This window comes from Choristoneura fumiferana, chromosome 17 (genome assembly GCF_025370935.1).
Source record: "Choristoneura fumiferana chromosome 17, NRCan_CFum_1, whole genome shotgun sequence".
NCBI classification, from domain to species: domain Eukaryota; kingdom Metazoa; phylum Arthropoda; class Insecta; order Lepidoptera; family Tortricidae; genus Choristoneura; species Choristoneura fumiferana.
Genome location: NC_133488.1, coordinates 19173099 through 19199932, shown reverse-complemented (window position 1 = coordinate 19199932; position 26834 = coordinate 19173099). Strand labels below are relative to the sequence as shown.

The 26834-nt window shown below is 34.8% G+C and overlaps 1 protein-coding gene and 1 long non-coding RNA gene across 2 annotated transcripts in view; one reads left to right on the top strand and one right to left on the bottom strand.

Annotated features, from left to right (window-relative positions):
- The window catches only part of LOC141436784 (uncharacterized), a 63554-nt gene that overhangs the window by 19961 nt on the left and 16759 nt on the right, over nt 1-26834 (bottom strand). Inside the window, exon 15 of the mRNA XM_074099831.1 lies at nt 4051-4339. Within this exon, the coding sequence (XP_073955932.1) occupies nt 4051-4339 (289 nt within the window). The remainder of the gene's footprint in view (nt 1-4050; nt 4340-26834) is intronic.
- On the top strand, nt 4266-19126 carry LOC141436789 (uncharacterized). The gene is made up of 2 exons (XR_012452329.1): nt 4266-4356; nt 18776-19126. It is a non-coding gene; the product is annotated as an uncharacterized lncRNA (long non-coding RNA).

Below are 26834 nucleotides of genomic sequence, written 5' to 3'. Positions count from 1 at the left end.
ACCTTAAAATATCGGGGAAACTTTATTGCTGTCACATTCATAATTGTGTACTTTCTACATTCACAGGAAAAAGTATTGTAATTAAATCGATTGCGGTATTTTTATTTTTTACATTTTGACACGATGCTTGAGTCGATATTTCGTTATGGTCATTTTTGAGTCATGTATGTAAAACCAAAGTCAATAGGGGGAAAACATTAGTTAATTTATGAATGAAAAAAATGATAATAATCGTAAAATACGAAGACTGTATGTATATGATAGCCGAGTTATAGAACCTGAGTACAAAGCTTGGGGTCCCGGCTTCAATAGGATCTTCGAACGGTAGTATATTAGGTGTACGAATATATTTATTAAAAAAAAACTCGAATATCTTAACCTTAATGATACCTAAGTAGTTCACAGGACCTAAATTATTGTAAATCAGCTCTAGCAGGTAAATTTTCCTTCAAAGAATTAGTCGAATTATCAGTTAATTATTAATTATTATTCGTCACCCCACACTAATGATTAGGTACTTAACTCGCATAATGCTAGCACTTGTTAACTTGAATACATATAGTTGTATATTTAAATCTGCCGGAAAAGCATGTAAACACACAATTAGTCAGGTAAAGACCCTGAGTAATAAAAAACAAGGTTCATTGCATATTGTAGTAACTAACAATGCACGTCGTGCAGTTACGTTCTTAGTATGTTTGCATGAAAGTGAAATTTACCGTAAGTAAATGGCACCTAGCTTACTCCACTACAGCTGTTTGAGTAGCGTACGTCTTAGGTTATACATATTACTACGATTATATCAGCCTTTAAATCGTGGCTTTATTCATGTAAAGCGTTGAATCCGGCAGTTGAATTAAAATTCATTGATTTTACTGAATAATTCCCTTGCAAATTCCCAAAAAAATATATCGTTGATTTAGATTGTATGTAGAGCACGCGTGGCTAATTCATTTCGTTAGATTTAGTATTTTCCCGTGAGAAAATTAGGATAAAAAGTAGCTAATAAGCTTTTCCAGAGATCTATCTTTGAAGATACCAAATTTCAACCAAATCTGTGCAGTCGGTTTAGCGTGAAAGAGAGGTCAAACCGGCGACCACGGTCTCCCGTTACATTTCTGAACAATACGGTTTTCAGACATAAAAGTAGTAGCGAGTTATTTCCACAAGTCGTCGATTGATTTCGTCTATTTTTCGAGATTTTAACGGAAAAACTTGAAAACATTATACTTACATTAGGTCTGACCATATTTGCAACTACATGGTAGGTACGCTAGTAAAAATACTATCAAAGCTACCCTAAATGCAGCAACATCAAATTTTTGCAATTTAAGACGTTAAGATGACACGTCGTCGACCTCCAGCAATCAACAACGCCATGTAAGGAGGGATGCGAAATGTCTAGGTCACTGAAACACAAGTGGCGGTCAACCACTTGCTGCATTAATAACATGAAATTAAGTAGTTTTTATCCGCGGATTCGCACGCGTATACCTAATGATAATGATTTAGCAGTTAAATTGAAATTTCAGGATTTCGCGAAAAATCCCAAACACTACAATCATTAACGTTGTTTAAAAGCACCCGCGCCAGCTAGGGGCATTAGGGCCATGACATCTATGGCACACTTATCCCGATCCTATGGTGATGCATGCATAGGTACGAGTACTTGTACTAATTCCTCATGTATATAGTTAGCAAGTAACTTAATTTTTAGATTAGGTACCCTTCTTGTGTAATATTTATTATATACCTACCTAATTGTTGGCAATAAACGCATTTTCTTTCTTTCTTTCTTTATATATATTGGAGTTGTTTAGGTGCCCATGAATGTCTGCAAGCGACCGTATTATCAATCGCGTAAGTAGGTACGTGCCCTGATATATTTAATGATGAATGACTGTACTTGTCTTTGAACAAACAGGGTGTCTTCAAATTGATAAGGAATATATTCAGCACTTGGATGAATTGGTTGAAGAAGTATTTTAGAATCAATTAGAAACCGGAATGTTGCTCGGTAATCTGTCACATAACGGCCGTGGTTGCGACCACAAGCTTTCATCTCGAGCCATCCTCAACTGCTTTACGTCATTCTTTATAGTTTACAGTTTAAAACAACTTTCCATGTTAATGCAAAATGCGGTGAAGCAAGGTACTTAAATGTCTTTAAATTGACAGAAATTACTGAAGTAATTGTCTTTTGTTTTCTTGGAATCAAGATGGGATTCAAATTAATGCCGGTCTATGTTCTCACACAATACGCGTTTAATTAGGTACTTACTTGAGACACATATTGGTTATCAGGCGTCAAGGAATTATAAGAAAGTGCGTTCAATTTCCAACCGCAGCTTTATTTTTCTGTTCTCTCGTGTCAGTAGCAATAAAACAACTTGCTCCGTCAAACAAACTCTTTGAGCAGATCTTTACCTATTTAAATAATAATAATAATAATAATAATAGAAATTTTTATTCACCATCACAAACATAAAATACAATACAAGACAGATAACATTATGAAGTGAGGCAAAATGGACATGAGACTCAGCGAGGTCGCTGGTTTTCAGTCTCCAACCAAACTAAAACTAACTAAACTATACTTACTACGGTAGGTGCGCTGCCACAACGACAGCATTACAACAAGTATCCGGTACATCTATCTGGGTATCTTGTCTGAGAGGAGGCCTGTGCCAGCAATGGGACGTATATAGGCTGGGATGATGGGATGATGATGAAGAAGGAAAAGAATAATTAAAGAATTAATGTATTTTTTAATGTCATTTTAGAGCACCCTTGTCTAGGCCACAATAGAGTTCTCTTCAAGCGCCATGTTATGCCTTACCTTTGTAACAATAACATCATAACATTCAGTAGCAAGCAAGTGATTTGAGAAGGTGCATAGAAACCGCAGCTAGGCAGCTACCAACAACAAGCGATCGACTGCTAGTGAGACCTTCGCTTTGATAACGTCACGATTTCCATGGAAAATCTTATCGTAGATCAATTGGTCATGTCCAGGGTTCAAAGTACAATAATGTACCAATGTTGTTCTTGGCCACTGCCGCTATTAGTAAAGTCGTGATGTTATTATTTGTATGTACCTGATTGGTACAGCATGTAATTATTTTTTGTAACAATTAGTTTGTACCTATGGTAATATGATGATGAAGTCATATTAAATTAAAAAAAACAAGTGGTGGTAGTAAATCATCTAAAATAAGATAATGTCATTAATTTTCAGATTGCATTTATAAAAAATAGTTTAATTTGTAGGGAAGTAGTCTCTTGATCTCCAGAACTGATCGCAGTTCGAGACATTTAAATATCATATTAAAAGAAATCACCTGTCTATCAAAGTTTCGCTCTTGGTTCAACAGTCTCTTGACAGATAACTCTAGACTCCTACCTACGACGTAGCAGTGACAGTTAATCGTTGGGAAGCTCTGGGCCGTAAACCTTTACAGGACTCTAGGTTCTTTAAGCGATATATCTGAATCAAAAAAGGTGTATATTACTGATGCAGCATCAGGTGTTTACCCGAAATGAAAATGTTATGAATGGCTCCAAGGGGTTATTCTAGGGTTGCCAACAAACCTGTTTTCCCAGGACATATCCTGCTTTTTGGGGTGTCCTGGGTAGTTTTAGGAAAAGTCCTGGGTTTTTAAGTGCCCTGGTAAGTTCAGGTGAAAAAAATGCTACAAACTTAAATGGTTTGTTTTTTAGATTTCAACTCATGTTTGAAAATTTATTCAGATTATTTTACTAAAAATATGATTATTATTACTTGAATTTCGTTTAACCAATTTTTGTACATTTTGCTGCTCGGTATTGCGTCCTGTTTTTTTAAATGCATTTTCCTGGTTTATCAACTTCGAATCCTAATTTTTAATCGTGGTTGGCGACCCTATGTTATTCGAGCCCCTGGGTGATTGCCCGGGCTGCCACCCCCTAGGACTACCTACGGAACTCTGCAAATACCTGCGAATAGCGAACGCAGAGAAACGCGACCGCAAATATTATGTAGAGAGGCTGTATATCAGAAACCGGACTCACCGTTCGCCCCTCCCGGCCGCCGGCGCACGAAGTTTCGCGTCGGTCGCTCACTGCGCGCCGCGCCGCTCAAAGATGGTCGACGTGTTCCAATTTCAATTTCATTTTTCTTCGTTTCTGTGCGGCCAGCGTTCAACGCTTCTTTGCGGGACTTGAATTTGTTGTTGCCGCGCCTCGTGTATTTGTTGGTAGTGGTTTCCGTGTCTATGGGTTCTGTTTCTGTGTCTGTGGTGTCCGGGGCAGATGTGGCTTTGGTGCGGCGCTGGAACAGCTTTCGGCGATCCTTGGGAGACTGGAGGAAAAAAAACGGTGAGTTTTCTTTTATAATAATAATAAATAAATATCACGGGACAATTCATACCAATTGACCTAGTCCCAAAGTAAGCTTAGCAAAGCTTGTGTTATGGGTACTAAGCAACGGATAAATATAATTATATAGATAGATACATACTTAAATACATATTAAACACCCAAGACCCGAGAACAAACATTCGTATTTTTCATACAAATATCTGCCCCGACGCGGGAATCGAACCCGGGACCTCAAGCTTCGTAGTCAGGTTCTCTAACCACTAGGCCATCTGGTCGTCTAAAAATTTAAACCATGATGATAAAACCAAAGACGACAAGGGTTACTTTTTAACACCAAAGCTAATTTATGCTATAAATAATTCGTGGTGAATAACTGCGTCATGTGATTCATCAAGGAAGTTAAAAATGTAAATAAATTGTGAGTAATTGATTTAGTTTGGTTAAGAGTAACCCTGATGGTTTTTGTGGAGGTTTTTGTTAAAGATTTAATTTTAGATTTGTATCTGCACTCTTATATCTGACAGTTTCGTTATAGTTACAACAGGAAAATATCAACTTAAAGGAATAATAACATAATTTTAAGTTTCTTCTTAATAAATAATAATACACACATTAGGTCATATTAAATGATATTGTAACGGATAAATCACGTCTTAAACCGAGTTTAGCTCGACATTTCGGGCTATTTCGCAGCCCTTCTTCTCAGAAGCACAAGCAGATGCGAAACAGCCCGAAACATGTCGAGCTAAACTCGGTTTAAGACGTGAGTTATCCGTTACAATATCATTTAATATGAGTCTCACGGTAGTTTCATGTTTAAAACACACATTAGGTACTACGCTATTGAAGGAAATTATTACTTACTAGGTAAACTTAACCTTAACTAGGGTTAAAGATACAATATAATTTTGGTTGCTTATAGTTTTAACTGAAAAGATAAATCAAAGTCATAAAAATACCGATTTAACTGTTAGAAATGTTATAGCAATTAACAATGAAATTATAGGTAGGTTCTTTCCTTCTCAATTATTAGTTAATAAATGATATCATCATCTGAATTCATTTTTATTTTTTTTACATTTATAACGGTTTTTAAATTAACATCCCATTACGTAGGTAAGTTTGCAGCACTGTCAATCTATTTTAAAGTAGTTATTAATTTAATTAATTTGACCTGGCACTTAGATTGTGGACATTAATTTTGTATTAGTAATTGTAGTATGTTGCAGTATGTGTTGGTTGGTTGTGTATGTTGGTAGGTGCCTTATGTGGCGTTAATGGTAGCTGACCAATTTTATGTCTTTCGGTCCTTTATCGTATTAAGTAATCATGTACGAACTAATACAGGCGATAGTAAGGTGACAAAAGTACAAACTAAAGCTACTTTTGACTATGATCGTTCTCTATTTGCAACCTGTACTGCATTTTGTTAACACAACATTAGTAACACTACAACAAGACTTCACAAAGCGACTATTATACTCGTATTATTTTGTGTGATGTTTAGGAAACTTGCTTTCACGGAAAGAAACCGCATCAATCGCTCATTCCGTTAGAGAGCTACGATGTCACAGACAGACAGACATTGGTGTCAAACTTATAACACCCCTCTTTTTGCGTCGGGGGTTAAAAACATGTTATTATGATATACTCTAACAATAGATTCGCATTTTCTCCTATCCATGACGCAGACTGACCATGACGAAGCCAATGAAAGTTTTAAATGTTATATTGACATAATACTAGAGTGCCTATGTCAAGATTTTTTTTAATATAATGTTAGCTATAAATTACACATTATTTTGACGGGATAAAGTTAAATTACAGTGACAGAAGCCAGCGGCTGCGAACTGCGGTTAGTTGTGGTTAATATTTACGAGTAGTACCGGTTAATGTTAGTGTTTGCGTAAAGCTCGGGCTACATTAAAATTACACACATTATTATAATAATCCCCGTGTATTTTGTGTAGTTTAGTCAATTATAATGAATACTACATAACAAAAACAAGTATTCGTAAAGTAGATCTACATAATAGAAGTATTTCACGTTTATTGAAAGGATATTATATTCAAGTTCAAACTCAATAACCATTTATTTCCTTTGGTACAATAACAAAGTATATAGGTACTGAATCAAACCACGTAAGGGTACTGCAGTAATATAATTGTTTAATTAACCTTCAACTTAGCTAATACATAGTCAATATAACAATTATTAGTAAAGGAATGTTTCTAAATGTATTAATAAGTGAAGTTAAATAATTTATTGAATCGGGCGTCCATATCAATGAATTAGGTCGCGGGTGAGCAAAGAAATTCTTTTAGTTCAGTGAAATTAAATTCAACAACTACCTTTTACTGCCTATACGAGTATACCTAGTTAAAAATGCTGAGATACTTAGCTCTCACCAATTTTACAAAATGTTTGTATACAATATTACAACATAATTGAAATTTTATTGCTAACAGTACGTATGTTAACTCTTTATTGTATAATAAAAAAGAAACAAAATACAATGGACAAACTTTGAGATACTTGAACGTACAAAGGAAGCTTAAACTGAAGAGGTAAAACAAAGTCATGAAACTACCTATTTAACCATTCAAATATATCTTTGTATACCTAAGTTGTACTGGCCTTCTTAATTATTAGTAAATGATGATATTATCATCTAAATTCCTTTGACAAAGTTCTTACATTTATAACGGTTTTTAAATTGTACATCCCATTATGTAGGTAAGTTAGCGGCACTGTTAATCTATTTTAAAGTAGGTATTTATTAGTTAAGTTAATTTAATATATATCTGTGACCGGGCACTCGGATTGAGGACATAAATTTTGTATTCGTACTGACTTGTAGTATGTATACGTATAATGTATTAGCTTTTTCCCGCGGCTTCGTCCGCGTGGAATTCGGTTATGGCGCGCTGTTCCCTCGGAACCTCTGGAATAGCTCTCACAAATTTTAACAAAGTGTTAACAAATTTCATCGTAATGTTAAACTTAACATTTTTTTTGTCATTGTTATTAACTTTTATTTATTCACAACACAAGATACAATAATATGATAGGAATTTTTTTTAATAAAAACAACATAAATATACCTAAACTATAAAAAGAAAACACCATCTAAGAGGCCCTCCTGCGGCATACACCCCAACACACTGGCGGCATTACCTCTCTGTACAGTCAGAGAAATTCGCTGGGAGAGGTAAGCGCCAACTCTGGGGTCTCCTGAGGTCTCTATCAGCCGGGACGACAAGGCCCCCATGAAGGCCCTCATGTCAGCCGACCAATAGTTAATAGTTTTGATATCGAAGCATAAACAGTTTTTATATGGCCTTGTTTGTATTAATAGAGTAGGAAGTATTCAGCTCGCCATGACTCTACAAAGATAATTATAATCGTTTATAAAACTATATTTTGAGTTAAATATCAGACGTAAAGGTTTTAAACGGCTACAATTTAATTGTTTATATATAAAATTATGTAAATGAAAACATTTAGTCATGATCAAGATGAGTTTTATATTATGAGAGTTTAACGAATACAATTGCAATGACAATGTATATACATGTCAGAGTAACTAAATAGATTAGAAACTGTGGCACATTAGAATCTGATTCAGTCATTTTGTGGGCGAAATCCTGGGTTGCAGGACGGAATTGAACCAAGTTTGTTAGACGGAATAGGAACTATTGTATTTTTCATACATGTAGGTTTTGTTAAATAAACTTAGCGTAAAATATAAAAAAAAACCCCTCTTTGTTCTTCATAAATAATCGTAATCTTCAAAATAATTATAACAGAAATTCATAAATTTTAACTAAGTAGGTATGTTTATAAGTGAAAGTAAAAGAACGATAATTTTAAACATCTTGCTCGCTAATCCTGCCGTGAAGCAGCAGTGCTTGCATTGTTGTGTTTCGGCGTGGAGAGTAAGACAGCCGGTGAAATTACTGGCACGTGAGGTATCCCATCTTATGCCTCTAGGTTGGCAACGCGTTTGCAATACCCCTGGTGTTGCAGATGTTTATGGGCGGTGGTGACCTCTTACCATCAGGAGACCCACTTGCTCGTTTGCCTTCCAGTCGTATAAAAAAAAACATAACCGATGGACTTCGTACATATATTACTGAATGACTACCAGTTATTTATTACTATATAAATGACATTGTTCTAGGAGCAATTTCGTTTAATAACGTCAAATTTAAAACGCGATTTATTACACTGCAAATTAAAATAACGTAACTCTTAAAATCCAGTTATTTAATTGCTGTTGTCGCCCTGGAATCAATTCGATCATCATTTTCGATGCCCTTGAATCATCGTTCTTGTATGTTGTATAACTAATTATTTAATAGTTAATTAACTGTTACTCAACACGTTTTATGTAATAGTTAACTGTACGGACTACGATTTAATCAGCGAGAGAGATTGGATTGGATCGTCATTAATTAAGATATATATTTTTTTAGCCTCTCATGATTTTTGTCGTTGTATGTGGATGACTAGGTAGAAAGACGGAGAGAATTAAAAGAGTTAATTATGTTTGACCTCGTTATTAAACTTTTTAAAGCTTTCTTTAATGGTCACCAATATAATGTATGTCAGTAATATATTAGCTACGTACGTATACGTATTATCAAACATTACTTGGCGTAGGTACGTAAAATCATATAATTCCAAAATATCGAAAACGCCAACGATTGCCAGCCATGCACATAACTATTGAAAAAAAGAGAACCTAAATTAAATCAGCTAACGTTAAAAAACACATAATAATAATTAATCCTAATTTCAAACTTCAGACGGATTAAGGGAGCCTACAAGTACATCGCAATATCTTCGTTGCATTTAAACACTGGTTTCAAAACTGTGGCAAATGAACGATGTAATTTGAGATAAATGTGTTTGTACGAATGAGATTGCATCTCGCGCGTCGCGGTCGGTTAGTGCGTAAGTACGCGTGACGGGTGCGGGCGGGGTCACGAGCGGAGCGGCGAGCGATTTTATACGCTTGTGGCCAAGATGATATTAAGATATATACTTAGATAAAAATATAGAGGTAAGAGTATTATTTTTATTTTCAATTTATTATTATATTTTTTGTTTGAAGATACCTATGGGTTAATTTGTCAATTTTGGCCTTTCTCGCCATGCAATGTAGCATCCTATTGCAAAAGGAAATAAGAAACGTTGTTTCGTCACGGATGCAATGAAAAAAAAACCAGATCTTTGGTGAAAAAGTAAATTGACATTCTATTATGTGATGCATAAACGGTATCTAAGCAAAGTAGATTGATACGAGAATAAATCGATTTGGATGCATTTTAAGGTTTCAAAGCAATTGCACATTATTGTTGCACTGATTTATCGATCGGACGATCGATTTTATTTGTTACTTCATTTTTGCTCGTCAAGTACTGAAATAAAAAATAATTAATTTTTATGAACAATTTTTTAAACCTAGGTACCTATTTAAATGATATTTACTAAAATAAACGTATTTTTTTATTGCTATTAAGTAAAACCAAGTCCGTGTCATCTAAAAACTATAAAAAATATGCATGCATCAAATCAAAAAATAATCATTTAATCACAAATTACTTTGAAGAACGAATAAAAACATTTTTTCCTTAAAGAACTCAACGCACGCCTCTAAATGGCTTTAGCTTATACGTTTTTAGCTTTAACTACACATAATTACCAGAACTTTTTTGCACTTCGAGGATATGTTCTCATGAATGCCTTAAAAAATGTGCGCTAGAGATGCCATGCCTTTATACAGAGTGCGGAAAAACGCCAAAGTAAAACAAGCAAGTTGTGAGTCGCATTGCTCACGAAAATGCTACATTCAAAGACCATTACAAAGTTCGAGCAAAAAACGCCGGGAAAACATGTTTATAAATATTTTATTTCTACCTCTACTTATTTTATTTCGATTATTTCTTATAGCGGCCGTAGTAGGTAATACGTACTACTTTTCTATGAAAATTTAAAGAGTCTACCTACTTAGGTACTAAAAACCACTCATTGCTGGAACCCAGCGCTGCAGATTGCTGTGGAAATACGCTGAGTCTGACTCTTTTTGCTTTTTTCGGCACGATGTTTCTTTTTTTATTCTTTTTACTAAGTCAAATTTACGTCATTTATTGATCCTCAAAGTTTAATCGATAAATCAGTATATCGGACATGGCGGAATTATCGCTGGCTGTACGGGGGCATTTAACTAATGTTTGATGATAAACATATGTGCTGTTAATTTAGTATTGTATTGCATACGTTGAAAATTACATTTAATTTGATGAAATTAACAGTGGTCATATTTTTACAAAGTTTCAGAACAAAAGTAGCTCAGTTATGCGGGTAGAGTTGAACCTTAGATTAAAAGCCCCATGGTCAAAGACACCCTGTATAAGATTATGTAGGGGTTGTCCTATTGTTTTAAGTTTTAATGTATTTTTCTTGTACTACAACTCGAAAGACTGCCCTATGGCTTCGTTGGTTCCTGTGGCTATGGAACCCTTAAAATTAACAACGAAGGATTTAACATAATCTAACCAATATTTATCAATAACCTACGGCCGGTCCTGATAAGTAATGCCAATACCAGCATAACTTAGACGCATTGTGTATCCCACATAAGGTGCGCGTGCGACGCATAAGGCATTCATTACTGACGACCCACGCTAATTGGTGACTGTTTAGTAGTCATTGTCATTGATGATGGCTGTCAAAGCTTTTGGCTGGAGGCTAAATTTTTTGAAAAGTTTCCAGTGCCCAATTATTGGGTAGTGTACGGGCTTCTTCTGTATCCTTGACATTTGAGTAATGTTAATAAGTGTGTAGGAAGATAATTAGGTATTCAGAATTTTATGCCTATTTTTATGTGTATTTAACAAAGGCACTTACTCGTATCCTTTGTTAGAAGAACTTTGTTGTTCAGTTAAGTTCCTCCAAGCATGCATTTTAAAACACATTCAAAACATCAAAGTACAAAGTTAAAAAAAAAAACTAAAAGAGGGTTTTTGTTTCTTATAAAATTTATAATTTTTCCATTTAAGTTTTTTTTAAATTATTATGACCGACAACATTATGTACGTATTTCATTTTTAGAAATTAAAATAAAACTAACCTAAACTTAAAATACCTAATTTTCTTATGTAGGTATTTTAAGTTTATCCTTTATTTTAATTGCTAAAAATGAAATACATAAAGTAAAATAACTATATACTTGAATAAAAACCTACGCAAAATGACGCGCAAAAGGAATGCCAATAGCAAATCTACAATAACAATGTTAATAATGTAAGTTTTACAGAATCCGAGCTCGCAGAACTGGTTCTAAATTGCGTTTATGAATGCGTAGTTTCTAAGAAATTTATGATAATGCCTACTTAGTTTTAATGTGAAACAAACGTTCCGAATGGTTTCATAATGACTGTGCGTGATATTTAAATGGAGTTTATTCACGAAGAGATCTAATGAGTACTTGGCCATTAAAATTTACTGCGTCCATTATTCTGGTAAAGGACATGTTGTTGTACATAGTTCACTTTGTTACTTTAAAAAAGGGCGCAGTAGACATCGTGGGTCGTTACAATTTACTTAAAAAACAAATAGGTACATATTTATTTTTAATGGACCCTTTTCAACATTATAATAAAATCTTTTTATTGATTTTAACTGTCACCACTTGGTTTTACTTTAATACCTTTAGTGTTTATTTTTAAAATATTTGTCATGTCAACCACAATAAAAAAAAAAACTAAAGACCTTTATAGAAATCAATGAACTTTTTAGTACCTCCGCAAAGTAACGCCTGATTGAATAATTCTTTCATAGAATTATTCAGTCAACCCTACCGGTTTCTTTGTTAACTCTTCGATCATCCCTCAGTTGATTCATCTGCCTATTTTTCTCTATTTGCTTCTTGACACTAGCTGGTATATATAGTCGTATGTACACTACGAACCAGCCTGCCTTGACCGTGAGTTACCGCTCTTAAGTTTAATAAGTATGCAAACTTGCCCGCGTCCTTGTGTCGAAATAACTCGAAGAATACCAAAGTTATTCGGTCATTTGTATGATTTGAGTGTTTATTGAGGAGTGGCCCGGTTAATGGTGGAGTTTGTAAAAGTTTGTTTAACGTAAACTAGACATTAAGGATGCTATTACGCGGGAATATTTGCTTTGCGAAATAATTGCGAGCGTGGTGATGATAGGTATCTTATTGTAAATTGTCGTAAGGACATAAAAGCAGGTTTAATTGGGTATTGCGATAATTATTAATGTATTAACGATCGTATTTAATTTAATGCGATTATGATTAATGAGTTTCTCTTTAGAGTTTCGAAAACTGATCAATTAATAATTAATATAAGGTACTGTATAGTTCTAAGAGATTACCTTGTTTCTAATTTCCATTTTACTAAATGTCAGTTAACTAAATTTTAATATGAACTGACTAATACATCATAGTTAGTTCTCTTTGATTCTCAAGGAATACGTTAGCAAAATAATTAGTCTTTAGCTATAATTGATTAGACTGTGAATTTTGTCAGTCACGCTATTCCTTTATAAGTATGAAGATAGGTTCATTGTTTCAACTGCCGTACAAAATCCACAAAAAAGGATTAAGAATTGAAAACCCCTATAAATACTAAACCACGAATAAGGTCATTAAAATTAACACTCCGGCTCACACAGCTTGACACAATCCGCAACGTGCGTAGAATCCAACGCTCGCTAAACTCCATATCATTATCAGGCTGTCGACATGCAGCCTTGGCTCTTATACGCGGCATTAGTATTCGTTTGTGTGTTGATAGGATGCTGTATTGTATCGGAAATGAAGCCAATGAGGGCTATCGCGTATGAATTCTCCACTAGAGGCGCTAGTGTAGCGTGAGGTCTCCGAAATGTCAAATCTCATAGTTTTTGGGTGAGCTACGCGGGTTTATTTATAATTAGAATAATTTTGTGAATATTTTGCAATATCTGAAATTAATTATGGCAAATATGCGTTCCGGGGCAATGAATGTCTGTGTTTTGAGACAGTTTTGACTTTCGGAAACCTTTGTCCTCCCTTTTTTCCGAACAAAACGGGGACTATGCAGCACTGTGGCATACTCGATATTTTTTGGTACGGTTTTAAGGTGTATTAAATATGATTTTAATCTAAACTTTGTTTTCACGCCCAATAACAGACTTTGAAAGCCATACTTAAAAATCTCACGCAACAGTGCGCCATCTAGTGAGACAAAAAACGATAGCCCTCATTAGGGAAGACTCCGGAGGCTTATAGGTCTATAGTTTATTAGGCGATAGTCTGCTTTAATTGCCTTTCAACAACAAAATACAATAAAAAAACAAATGCATTTAATTTAGACTCCATTTTATGGATAGTCTCCCTCGACTCTATTCATAATTATGTTGTTCATAGGTCTATGGTTAGTGTCCCCTTTACTTGTCTTCATATCGGATAAAATAGCACATGCTACATTAACTGCTTTTGTAATATACTAGCTTTTGCCCGCGGCTTCGCCCGCGTGGAATCCGGTTATTGCGCGCTGTACCTGCGCTGAAACTGCATTTTTCCGGGATAAAAAGTGGCCTATGTCACTCTCTGGCCAATAAACTATCTCTATGCCAAAAAATCCCGTCGATCTGTCGCTCGATCGATCTGTTTCGACGTGAAAGACGGAAAAACATACAAACACACACACAAACATACAAACACACACACTTTCGCATTTATATATTAGTATGGATATAATATATCACTAAAAATACGATAGTAACATTAAGTTTATGCAGGTGGTAGGACCTTGTGCAAGGCCCGCCCGGATTGCTACCACCATCTTGCTCGCTAATCATGCCGTGAAGCAGCAGTGCTTGCACTGTTGTGCTTCGGCGTGGAGAGTAAGACAGCCGGTGAAATTACTGGCACTTGAGGTATACCATCTTAGGCCTCTAGGTTGGCAACGCATCTGCAATACCCCTGGTGTTGCAGATGTTTATGGGCGGTGGTGATTACCATCAGGAGACCCACTTGCTCGTTTGCCATCCAGTCGAATAAAGAATAAAAAAAGGTTATTCAATGTAGACTCTACCCATAGGTTATTGTTAGGTCTAGATAGAATCTCTCTTAACTGCCTTCATAATCGGATACACTACAAAAGCATTCTTTTAAGTACCTATGAAATCGATTGATATGACTTTTTATCGCACTAAAATTTCGATTGTAAATTCCTTTTGCAGCGCAAATGCGTACTAACAACGGATTTCCAGGATTTTTTCACGAGCTGAAGCTACTAACTAACCTATAATATAAAAATGATTGCTAATTGGGTATCTTAACGTGCTTATTATATTTAATTTAATTACTTTACAGCAAGTCATGGAGATAGGTATCTATTGACAGCTGTAAAGACTACTTGACAGCACCTTCAATTGTCTTAATAGTCGATTACAAAACACATTGCTGTTAAGTCAATACGCCTATTGTTTAATCAATTGCTTTGGCTAAATACATTTCAATACATTTGCTGAGGAATGCTAATTTGCTATGAATGACTAGAAGATAAGTCATAAAATAGATGTTACTTTCGTCGAAATTACTAATAAAGTAACATCCGTAGCTAATTAAGCGTAAATGCGTGTATTTTTGATACTACCTCAAATTTTAAGGGTAGTTAGTGAAGACCCTAATTGTCACATTTTATTATGTTTTAGTAAAAAAATAGACTTATTATTTTCCTTATAAAATTAATTAGCGCGAAATGTATCACTACGTGATACTACTTTGTTTTTATTCAAAACGTCGCACTTGTTGACGTGACAGCTGTCACAGAACGCTGCTCTCTCTTATCAAATTATTGTACGAGTACGCATTATGGTCGACGTCCACTTGTCGGTATCGTACGCATCGGACGCATCGCACGCAACGGATCGTAGTATTCTTTGTATAGAAACTCATATAAGTGCGTCCACCTGTCCGCATCGTAAGCATCGCACATTTCTATACAAAGCAACAAATCCGATACGTTCGAAGCGGACGATGCGGATAAGTGGACGCCTGGCTTTACATTGCTGCTCGAAAATATTTAAAAAAAATAATTACGCTCTGGTAGTTAATTCTAATTTAAAAATTTGTTTTGATATCGGTTCACAGCACTTAAGTCTTCGTCTAGTTACAGTTTGAGGTAGTATCAAAAATACACGCTATATAATTACAAATAATTAAAAAGGCATACGACTCTATTTCTCATTGTATGACCTAATCTCTGAGATTGCTGAAACTGAAGTGATCCCTAAATTATAGATCCCTAAAATATATTTCTCATTAGCAAAGGTTATGTTAGAAGTTGAACCTTTTTTATATTAAAAGAAATCAATGCAGATGTAATTGTGAATAAAGGGCACCAAGTGTGTGTGTGTGTGTGTGTGTGTGTGTGCAAGCAAGGATAATTTAAAGTTAAAATTCTTAAGCTATACAGCACTGAGGTGGTCAAACCGCGTAAATATAGCGTGTCCAACATACAGGAAATAAAATCACTAGGTTAATCGGTAAAGCGTCATTAAAAGTACGTTGCAGGCCATTTTAAAGTCGGGCGCGGTAACCTGTCGTTACGTGAACTACTTGTTGTGTTTGATCTTGAATGGAATTTGCATGTTGCGCAACGTCTGTCCGTTGACGCCCGTGGCTGTTTCTTAAATAAGCTTTCTACGTGATGACATTAATTTCATCTTCCTAGTTCGGCCACTTCAGCATTGCACGGTTTCGGGCGGTTTCGGGTGGTTTCGAGTGACGAAATATAACAAAGCGAAGATGGAGTTTTGTTTTCGTTATACAGCGTGGTTTTTGATTGTAGCTCAAGTTATTTATTACGATAATTTTGATTTTGATGAACATAGTTTTTGCGGTAGTTTCAAAAATATGAAATTAATTTGGTTTTAACATAGCGCTCCAAGTTCATAGGCATTTGTTTTTTATCTTATGTGCTTATTTACTTGTAAATTATATATGAACTTTAAAGTAAAATCTTATGAATATTAATATTTTTAACGTGCTTATAATGATATAAAAAGTTAGAAACCTGTTAAAGTAAAATTTATGTTTTATCAGTGTCTAGTAAACGCAACATTAAATGTCATAGGAAAAAATAAATAAAACAAACGAATGTTAAGAAAACAGATGTAAAACGTGTGTTTATTAATAAAGAAAATAGTCATACTGAATACTGATCAAATGATAACAAACGAATTAACAAATGTAACACATCACGTCATGCTCGGCATGTATAGTCAAGGCACATGACAGACACGGGTTCATATTCCATTCGGATTAAGCGAAAAAAAATCCGTAAAGAAAAATTCAAACAGTTCAACAGACTCTTAAAACGTCAAAACATTGTTAATTTCCTTTGGGCCCACAGCGCTCGGCTAAGCATTGTTTGCGTTACGTAAGGAAAAGTTGACATTCGATCAACTCGCGCGCAGCATCTGAGAGAAAACCGCTTTCACCCGCTTCTATCTTATCTAACTAGATGTTATGATTTTGTTTTAATTTTTTCTTAAGTTCCAATACTTGTATTAGAGTGGACAAGCTGCTATGTTATTGGTGACATGTAAAACTGGACGCCATTACTAAAATATGTATGCTATGATACCATAGCGGTCTAGATACCTACACTAATTATTACCGTTAAATAAAACGGTAATGTAAGAGCGGTATGACACGAGTTAGTGCAAAATAGATAGAGCAACTATTTTTCTTTACAGTCTTTAAGAACATAGTGAAATTAGTAATAAAAGAAATTATGTTTATTTTTCTCAGACGAGCATCGAGTGAGAGATGTGTTTATTGGTCTTAAATACATATTAAAAAGAGGGCGTTTTCATCACATCACATTTTGATTTTATATTGTTGAGCTTGAAGGTAATATTTTATAACACTTTTTTCAGTTTTCTATAGATTTATGTCGTACTCTACTCATGGTATAGCAGTGTAGCGAAAATTGGTGAAAAACTATTTTCATTGTTTTTGTACAGAGAATAGTTTTGTTGTGCAGATCATTTACTAAAAGAGGCAGGTTTTTGCAATTTGTGGTTATTGATATTTCGAAGTTAATTTGTGAAGCTTGTTTTTTTTAATCATTATCTAAACTAACTTATCTCCAAGTATATAGTTAGTAACAATCAGCTATCTATTGCATACCTCCTTACAATCTCTAGAAAGTTGGCTTCATAAACAAACTTTTCAAATCTTTTTCTCTTACGCAATAGGTGTATCTGTGGTTGACTTCTTATCTAAAAACTGATTAGACAAACCTAGATGGTTGATATAATTAATCGATTACCATAAAAATAATCAATTAACTTGCACGCTACTTGATAAAATTTATGAACTAGTTTTTTAAAATTACTTAATAATCCGGAATTCACTGAGAATCTAGGTTGACTAGAACTGCTTTCTAATACTACGAGTAGGTTAAAAAGTAATACATAGTTCGTGAAATTTACTAGGTTCAACTGAATGCTCAAAAAAAATGCACACCACACCATTAATATAATTAAGTACCTACCGAATACAGATGCTCGTCTAAAAAGTGCTGTTTATGTTTATAAACAATCTCAAGTTAATTTTAAGTTTTTTATGATTTAGCAAGTACATCGATATCAAACGAGACGCGATAGTAAAATCTCTACAAGTATGTACATTACTTTTACTTATCAAAGTAACTCCGATAACTCCATCCATACTTCAAACAATAAATAGGTACTAAAACGTAATAAAATATTAAGGATTCTTAGTGCCAGTTTCACCACTCATTGATAAATTTGATGTGGCATAAATCTCGGTTTATTTTGTGCGAATAAAAGGAGACGGCATTATATTTATTTGTCACATAAAATTTATCGATGAGAGGTGAAAAGGCCCATAAAAGTTTGAATTTACAATGTAGTAGTGGTTGTAACACACAGCAACCTTGCAGAAATTATACGGTGTGATAAAAACTATTTTACAAATGACATAAATGACAAATGTAAATTAAAACCTAATGATGTATTATTAAAATGAAACTCAAAACACCGTGCTACGAAATCTCAAACAAAGCCTAATCGGCAGTGCATGTTATGGGCATACCGTGGGTGCGCCCGCGTCTGACTCAGACGATACTTAAGTGTGTTCACAGCTCGTCATTGCATTATTATACGCAGCCATTTTAGGCCCGGCCACATTATGGAAGATCAGCTTCTGCTACTTAGTTTTGTTATGCAAGAAATAAAAGAGAGCCAAGAATAAGCCCTTGGGGTATACGCTCAGAAAATCTGGGTTCGATCGAGATAAGATTTTCGTCGTAAAAGTAACAACATAATGTTTAAATTCGTTTTGTTTTGTTGCAGATTTGGAGATAGATGAGAGCGAGATGGCCGCAAATGAGAAAAGACAGAAGATTTATCCCGTAAGAGATGATGGTGGTTGAAAAAGGAAAAATGATGTTCTTGAGCCCCACGGGGTAAAATTGACCACTCTTTATAATAAGGCTGATTACAAAAGGAAAGGAGAGGAGCCTTATAAAGAAAAAGAAGACAAATTAAATGAAGATTACAGAAACATTAAGCAATGTTCTCAAAATTGTAAAATAAACCAAGTGCGTCTGTGTGTTTACTTAAATGCCCCCGAACCTCATTTCCTTGTTGTAGTATTTAACAGATGTAGCTTTGTTTGTTATGAAATCTTAAACGTTCAATTTACTTAACTCTTTTCATTTTATGTCAAGTAATATAATAAGATCCTTATAAAATTATTATGAGTCAGCATTAAGGTTTTGCAAGCAAACATAGAGTCTGCTTTTACTCCTTCACAACTTGAGTTTAAAAATTGATGAGAATTAATTTAGATTTTAAATTAATACAGTCTGACGCAACATTTAAAAGATCCAAGCCAAGAGAAAAAGAAGAAATTGATATCTAATATAATTTTATAAGTCGTGGACCATAACCTCAAACAGGTTGTGACTCATCTTATGAAACATGTGACACCTGAGAGTAAGTATATAGTTACATACGTGTATGTTAAGCTATTCAAAGATATTCATCGTAGCAATGTGGATATCCTTGTAAGGTTCTCTGCTCCGAATTTGGAATGATTAAGGTCTTTATGGATTGGTCACAATGATGTTAGTACACTACCATTAAGAGAATCTTCAAGAAACTAATCCTTTACAGGTGAATGTAGAAACGAGTTTGCAAGATACCTAAGTAAAGATCATGCTAGGTATGTTATGTCAGAGGTGAAGTATAAATAAGAGGCTCAGCCCTGCTAGTGGAACGCCACGTAACTGCAATGATACTTTAGTTAGGTAGTTGGATAGAGTCAGCAAATTAAATGTTTTGATATACTTCAACGAAAATTTTATTACTATTAGAAGTTATATGTATGGTGATGAAGCTAGGCTCCAGTATGTACTCGTACTACACACTACTAAATACGCTAGGTATACTAAATTAACTGTCTAGAGACCATTTAGTCGAATAAGCCATGTGTTTAACAACTACAGCCAGTAAAAGGCAGACAGCATTTATAAATACTAAAATTACTATATTTAAATTACTGATCTACACTACACGTTAAGTAGGTATTTACAAATATAGAAAATTCTTGTGTCACAGTGTTTGTAACCAAACTACTCCGAAACGGCTTGACCGGTTTTTATGAATTTTTGTGTATATTCAGTAGGTATGAAAATAGGACATTTCATACTTTACGCTGACGAAGTCGCGGGCAACAGGTAGTTTAACTATATTAATTTGACTGACCAAATAAGTAATAACAGAAGTAGATAATATACAGAGAGTTGTCTGCATAAAACACATTTGTAAAATAAATTAGAAATAAGTAGGGCAGACCATAACGTATCAAATTGAAATATCTTCTATCTAGTATGTATCTATCTAGGAAAGGAACACAGTTTTTGTTTTAGGGAGAAACAAAACCTCTGTAGCAAAGTCCTTTTTTGTGGCAATGTCGCCGATAAAAGCTATAGTATATGAATGGAGTAGGTATTAAATTGTAGTTATCCTCAATATACTCGTCAGTATTTTGTTTGCTGCTCTTACCAGTTCCATCCGCAGAACAGGTTTAACGACCAACCTTTGGGATTTATGCAGGATGAGTAATGGCCCTTAAGTGCGGAAATAATTATATTTCGGACTGTTAGAAAGAATACCAGTATAAGATTGCAGCTTTACACTTACATATATAATTGATGAGAGTGCAAAGTGTACGCAAATAAAAGCTAGCCTGAGGTAAAATAAACAAAATACGGTATCTATATTCAACTGAAACTAACTACAAAAATCAAATTAATCACTCGGCTAATTTGCTGTAAGGTGCAGGTTTCATTTTAATCTAGTGTGTGTGTGTGACTGATATTTAATATACCTAAGCTAAACTAAAAACTTCATAAGTAGGTACTTATTTCAATCTTCATAATAAACAAAATTTAAATTTAAATTTTTAATCACTAAAATTATTATAAAAATAATTATGTATTGTGACAGCAAAACTCAACAAACTCAACAAAATTCTTCGGAATAACTCTTGATACATTAAAGTAATGGAGCATGTACTATCAAGTTGGATTCGGTACAGTCTGTTACAACAGCAGGTGATTAATTAAAGAACAGACTTATTCCGATTAGTTTCGAAACATTAATCCAAATAATAAGCAGTGCATCGTTACGTTGCTGTTACAAAATTACGAACTATCAATATAGGTACAGTATGATTGCTTGGAGTTAACACTTGACAGATGGGCGTGCCTTCAGTCAATTTTCAACTTTGAAGTCATACAAATAAAATAGTTTTTACATAATCTGTAAACGTCGGTAGCGGTACACTAAAAATGGCTTTATTTGTATGACGTCAAAGTTGAAAATTGACTGAAGGCACGCCCATCTGTCAAGTGTTAACTCCAAGTAATCGTACGGTAGATACGTTAATTTAAAAATATAGATAGTACTTAAAACAAACCAGAAGCCACGCTATTTTCTCCGTGTACTGCGAACACACGAAGTACGCGTACAAGAAGAATAAAAGCGAAAGTCGGGCTCAGGATTACCCTCTTCTTCTTCGGTCTATTTTGAAAATTAGGTACAATTCGGGTGAGACATTGAGGACATGGACATTTTGAATTGGGTATGCATTTATTCGTAGAAAGAAAAAGAAAGGTATTGCCCTTGTTCTTATACCTCACTCACCGTTTACCGATTCTTTGTTTTTTATAGGGTCTATATACGTAGATACATACATACTATACATCTTTGAGAGATATACAGGCTTCAATAACAGACGCGTACACGGTTTCTGGTTTATTATATATTGTTAGCTGTCCTAGCTGTGCTATGAATACTTAAATGTAATATTATGTATGTTGATGGAATCTATAGCCAAAGTGTCTAATAATTCTGGCTCACCTAGTAACTAATAAAACCGAAGAAAAAGGAAGACCGTATAAATAAGATTCTTCTGATGATGGATGCGAAGACACTAGTGAAGACATTTTCGACAGTCATGAGTAGGAGTAACATCAGAAGTTTTTACCTAATTACCTTAATAATAGGTATAAAAGACGTAAAATGAAATTTTGGAGAGTATAGGAAAACGATATATATATTTTTTTAATGTAAGTACATATTTCGCAGTTGACGAAAAACATAAAAGACCCTGGCGTCGTTGAAAATGTTAGAAAACTAATTGTTGATGTCAATATTACTGACCTTTAGTTATTTATTTTTAATTTAGGTGTATTTTATATTAGTAAAAAACCTATCCTTAACTCGATATTACCAAATAGTCCTGATTTCAAAGAACGCAAAACCACCATAAAATTATTCCACAATCTTTGACGATTCACTTTGCAAAAAGTCTTCTTTGTAGTCAACTCTATAGAGGCACTGACAAAGGGTATTATAAAGCTACAGCAGCTTTGAACAGTCACAATTTAGGCCTTTTGTCGTGGCGTGACCGTCCCTTTGAACATTAGCATTTTTATGAGTTGCGCAGTCGCAGGTGACGAAAACGTGTCACTTGTCAAAGGTCACATTATAATAATGCGATATTTGGTAAACGAATTATTGCAGTAATGACTAATGACGGTGGGAGATAATCTAGTCTCAAAAATTTGTGGGGTAGCACTAGATTTCTAAACGAAGCATGACAGGACAAGACAGATTTAGCAATGCAATAAGAAAACTAACGGACATAATGACCGACATGAGAACCGATATTTGAGATCCAGATGAGCAAATTATAAAGCAATGGTATCCTCGAGAGAAATGGGAGGACGAGCTTAAGCCTTTGCAGGATCCAAATGGAGAAGAGTTGCTCAGTGAACAATGAAGCTACGATTTGCCAAAGGTCACTTGAGAGACATCCTATGACGAATTCATTACATAAAATTCAAAAAGTCTAAAATCTAGCTCTCAAAATAATACATTAGTAGTTTCAGTAATTAAATCAGTATTATTATTTGCTCAAACATGGTATATATGTACAGGTAGATAGATAGTTTTGTAGATGATTTGATTTTTACGACAAATGTTAGCGTGCTAGGCTCGTTCTATTTTCAGTTGTTCGCACCTCTTTGTTGACAATGCGAACTTTTGGGAGTTTTTATCTCAATTGTTTTTTCAGTTGTTCGCAGTTTATTTAAATAAAGGGGTAACTGAGAAAGCCTCTAGGCCAGGGGTTCTGAAACTTTCAGTTTGCGGCCTTTAGGTTTTGTAGCTACTAATTAGTGCCATCTAATTTGACAATCACCATCTGGAGAAGCGATTTCTGTTGAAAGCAGCCTTTGTGAAATATATAGGAGGAGCATCTTTGCTAATTTTTGGAAAGTTTCAAAAACGTGTAAATGAATTGTTTAGTACATTGTTTAAAAAAATAGAATATTATTCACATTAAAAAAAAATACTGATCTTCATACAAGTTATAAAGGTATGTATAAGATAGATGTCGAAGCCTTTGTGGTAAGATCACCATTCAAAAGACAGTAATTCATGTAGGCACCTCTTTAATAGGTTTTGACATACACAAGCGCTCGTGTTTTGTTTGACACCGTCAGTGGCGTACAGTGTACAACCTTGATTGACATCATTAGACAATAATGCGATGTGTACCTTCATCCACGCAAACCGCAATGGCAACTAACGTATAAGTAGGTAGTATTTTTTTTATTTGACTGGATGAAACGAGCAAGTGGGTCTCCTGATGGTAAGAGATCATAAACATCTTATTGCAGAACCTATAAGATGGGATACTCAAGTTTATTTCATGTCTTAGCCGAACACGTCATTAGCGAGCAAGATAGCATCCGGGCGGACCTTGCATCTTACACCTTCGTAGTATCGTATACGAATATGAACTAAAATGGTTTAGTAATGTTTGATCAAATATCTTGCATTGAATCAATTCAGTTTTTAATGAAAAACAAAACGAAATACTTTTTTTTTCATGTTCATGAAACACGTCTGGCCCTATACCTAAAGTGCAAAAATCGAACTTCATTTCTTACCGTCCCGCTGATGCTTAAGTTATTCAATACGAGAGTGAGAGGGACGGCACGATACGAACTTCGATTTTGAGCCCCCCTGCTCTTTCAGATATTTCGATATACTTAGCATTGATAACTACATGCGAAAGTTGGGAAGATTTTGCGGGCCAATCAACTATTTTAACGACACTTTGGGCGGCTCCTGCGTTACCAAAATTGTCTCTGGCGTTACCAAAAAATCGCACCCAACAAGATATATCACGGTTTAATAGGTTGAACTTACGTAGGATGGCATGTACTCATGCACACCATTTATTAAATTACAGAAAAAACATGTTTACTTACAAAAGTCTGCAATTGTTTGAAAAATGTTGCGGACAGATTAGTGTCGGTGAAAAAGTTGATTGACCCTTGCGAATCAGAGACCAGAATGACGGCTGTTACAGATTTTGAAATGCAACCGAGATTTCTTACAGTTACACATATAATGGCAATGGTCATTTATATTGCGCGCCCTATAATAGGACCTTTAAAGCAATGTTTGACTTTGCCAACCATATCTGGGCATATAATAAACAAGATTAAAACTTCGTCTTTGTTTTGTTGGACATGACATCGGTGACATCAGTAACTACTCAATACCACTAGGTAGTAATTTAATCTGCATCGTACAAAGCCTTAAACCGATTACGATGCAATTCTTAGCTATCCAATAGGATCAAAGGCCACTAGAGGTTCTGGCATACCTACTAAATTAGTAACAACGTCCTTTAATATATTCCTTTCTAATGACTCTGTGTGAGTGTGCTTCAGGGCATCATTTTGTCTTTAAAAACACCATTTTGGTGGTTGTGGAAGCTTGAGGTCCCGGGTTCCATTCCCGGTCGGGGCGGATATTTTTATGAATAATACGAATGTTTGCTCTCGGGTCTTGGATGTTTAATATATATTTAAGTATGCATTTATGTATATAAGTATGTTTATCCGTTGCCTAGTATCCATAGTACAAGCTTTGCTTCGTTTGGTACTAGGTCAATTGGTGTTAAGTGTCCCATGATATATATATTTTTTTTATTATTTCTGCCCTTCTGGCTTATGCTCTTCTCTATCAAAAATACTACCGCTATCTAAATAATGTCGGTCGCTGATTTTATATTTATTTTCATCCTATGCCACTTTTCTTTCAATCTACTAAAATATCTAAGATCAAACTCATACGTTGTGGTTAGGTTGGTTTTACAATAAAGATAGTACTAATGAGCGTATTTCTTGTAATGAGAGATGTGGAACCGTCGTGTTGGTCGTGTTCGACGGTTGCGCGGGAGTCGTGATATGTCGCTGATGGGGCCTCGGAAAATTGTGTTGCCTTCTGTTTGACATAAGTAGGGACTGTTTTTTATAGTTGAACGGAAAAATAATGTTCTAGAACAGTTTTGACAAATCTTGTGATGCTAAAGAGGTATAAAAAAAGTAAGAAATGAGCTGGACAAATAATTGGTGCTGAATATGCCTGACCGAGTTTCGGAGTACATAAATATAGCGAAACAGTGGAAACAAAAAATAAGTCTCAACGATACAACAAATAGAAGTTAATTAACTGACGACGGACAGCAAAATCCATCAGTTTGAACTTTGTTTTATTTCAGTGTCTACAGTGCCTATAACGATTGAAACTACTTAGTTTTTCAATTTCAATTTTGTAACGTTTGAAACAATTTTAATTGATTTCAAATTACTGCTCTTAGAAATCAAAAATTCTGCACATGTTGGGAAAAATCTTTGAAAAGTAAAGCTAGACAACATTATTGCTAAGAATTTGTGAACTTAAAAAGGAATCTGTGTTATTTATAAGCCCCGCAACATTGCACCTACTCAAAATAGCGTGGAGTTTTCTCACAACATATCTATCGCACATCACAGCGTAGTCTAAATTGTCACCTGGATGGAAGTGAAGGGCGAGCGTCAGGGCTGGCTCATATATGGCTGAATCTGCAACTGGGTCATTGCTAACCAACAAATTTGATCTATTACGTTAGCATTGCAATTCCATTTAAAATTCAACAAATTCAAAGTCTTTCTTTTAATTACTTTTAGTCCAGAGACCACCGCAATTAACTGGTTACAGTGAACGGCGGAAGAAAACTATTCTAATAAAATAGGTTCTACTCAATTATCAGCGGTACGCATCATAAATATTTAATAGCCTTCAATATCGTCTTTATTTATGAAATACATTATGTAATCTTAAGACTATAATTTACACTCAGTCTTGACCCGATGGTGCTATCAGATGTTTCGGCGTAATGAAATAATCACAGTTATTAGCCGCCAAAAGGACTACTCTAACACATCTCACGTACAAATAAGTAATATACCTGGCAGTATAATTATTTCATCATATGGCACAAGCTACCTTTATTTAAATGTTTATTTATGTAATCATTTTTAATTACTTTTTCTACTCTAACAAAACCTCCATGGTCAAAATTAACCTTAACATGACGAAATCTACTATCAATTTAAAAGATCTATTAGATGGAAGCTTCTAGATACTACGCTTAAAGCGGGACACGTTAAAGAAAAATCATCTTTGCACAGAGTGAGCTAAAAAAACATAGCCTCTTCTATTTATAATATTTAGACATATGAAAAGTACCGTCACTGACAAATAAACAAAGTCCAGTCCACACCACTAGAACTAGTGACTGGAAATTCAGCAGACATATTCCTTGAGGATCATAGGTGCGCTAAGGAGGGTTAATTCAAAATAGGTAAAGACAGTGTGAGACGGCGGAGAGGTAGCTAATTTCTAATTCTTTCACGGGAACGAAACCGAACTGACCTAGTGACCTGATATTGATTAAGGCGCTTCAAGACAAAGAATAAAGAAGCTCTAACTAATGGAG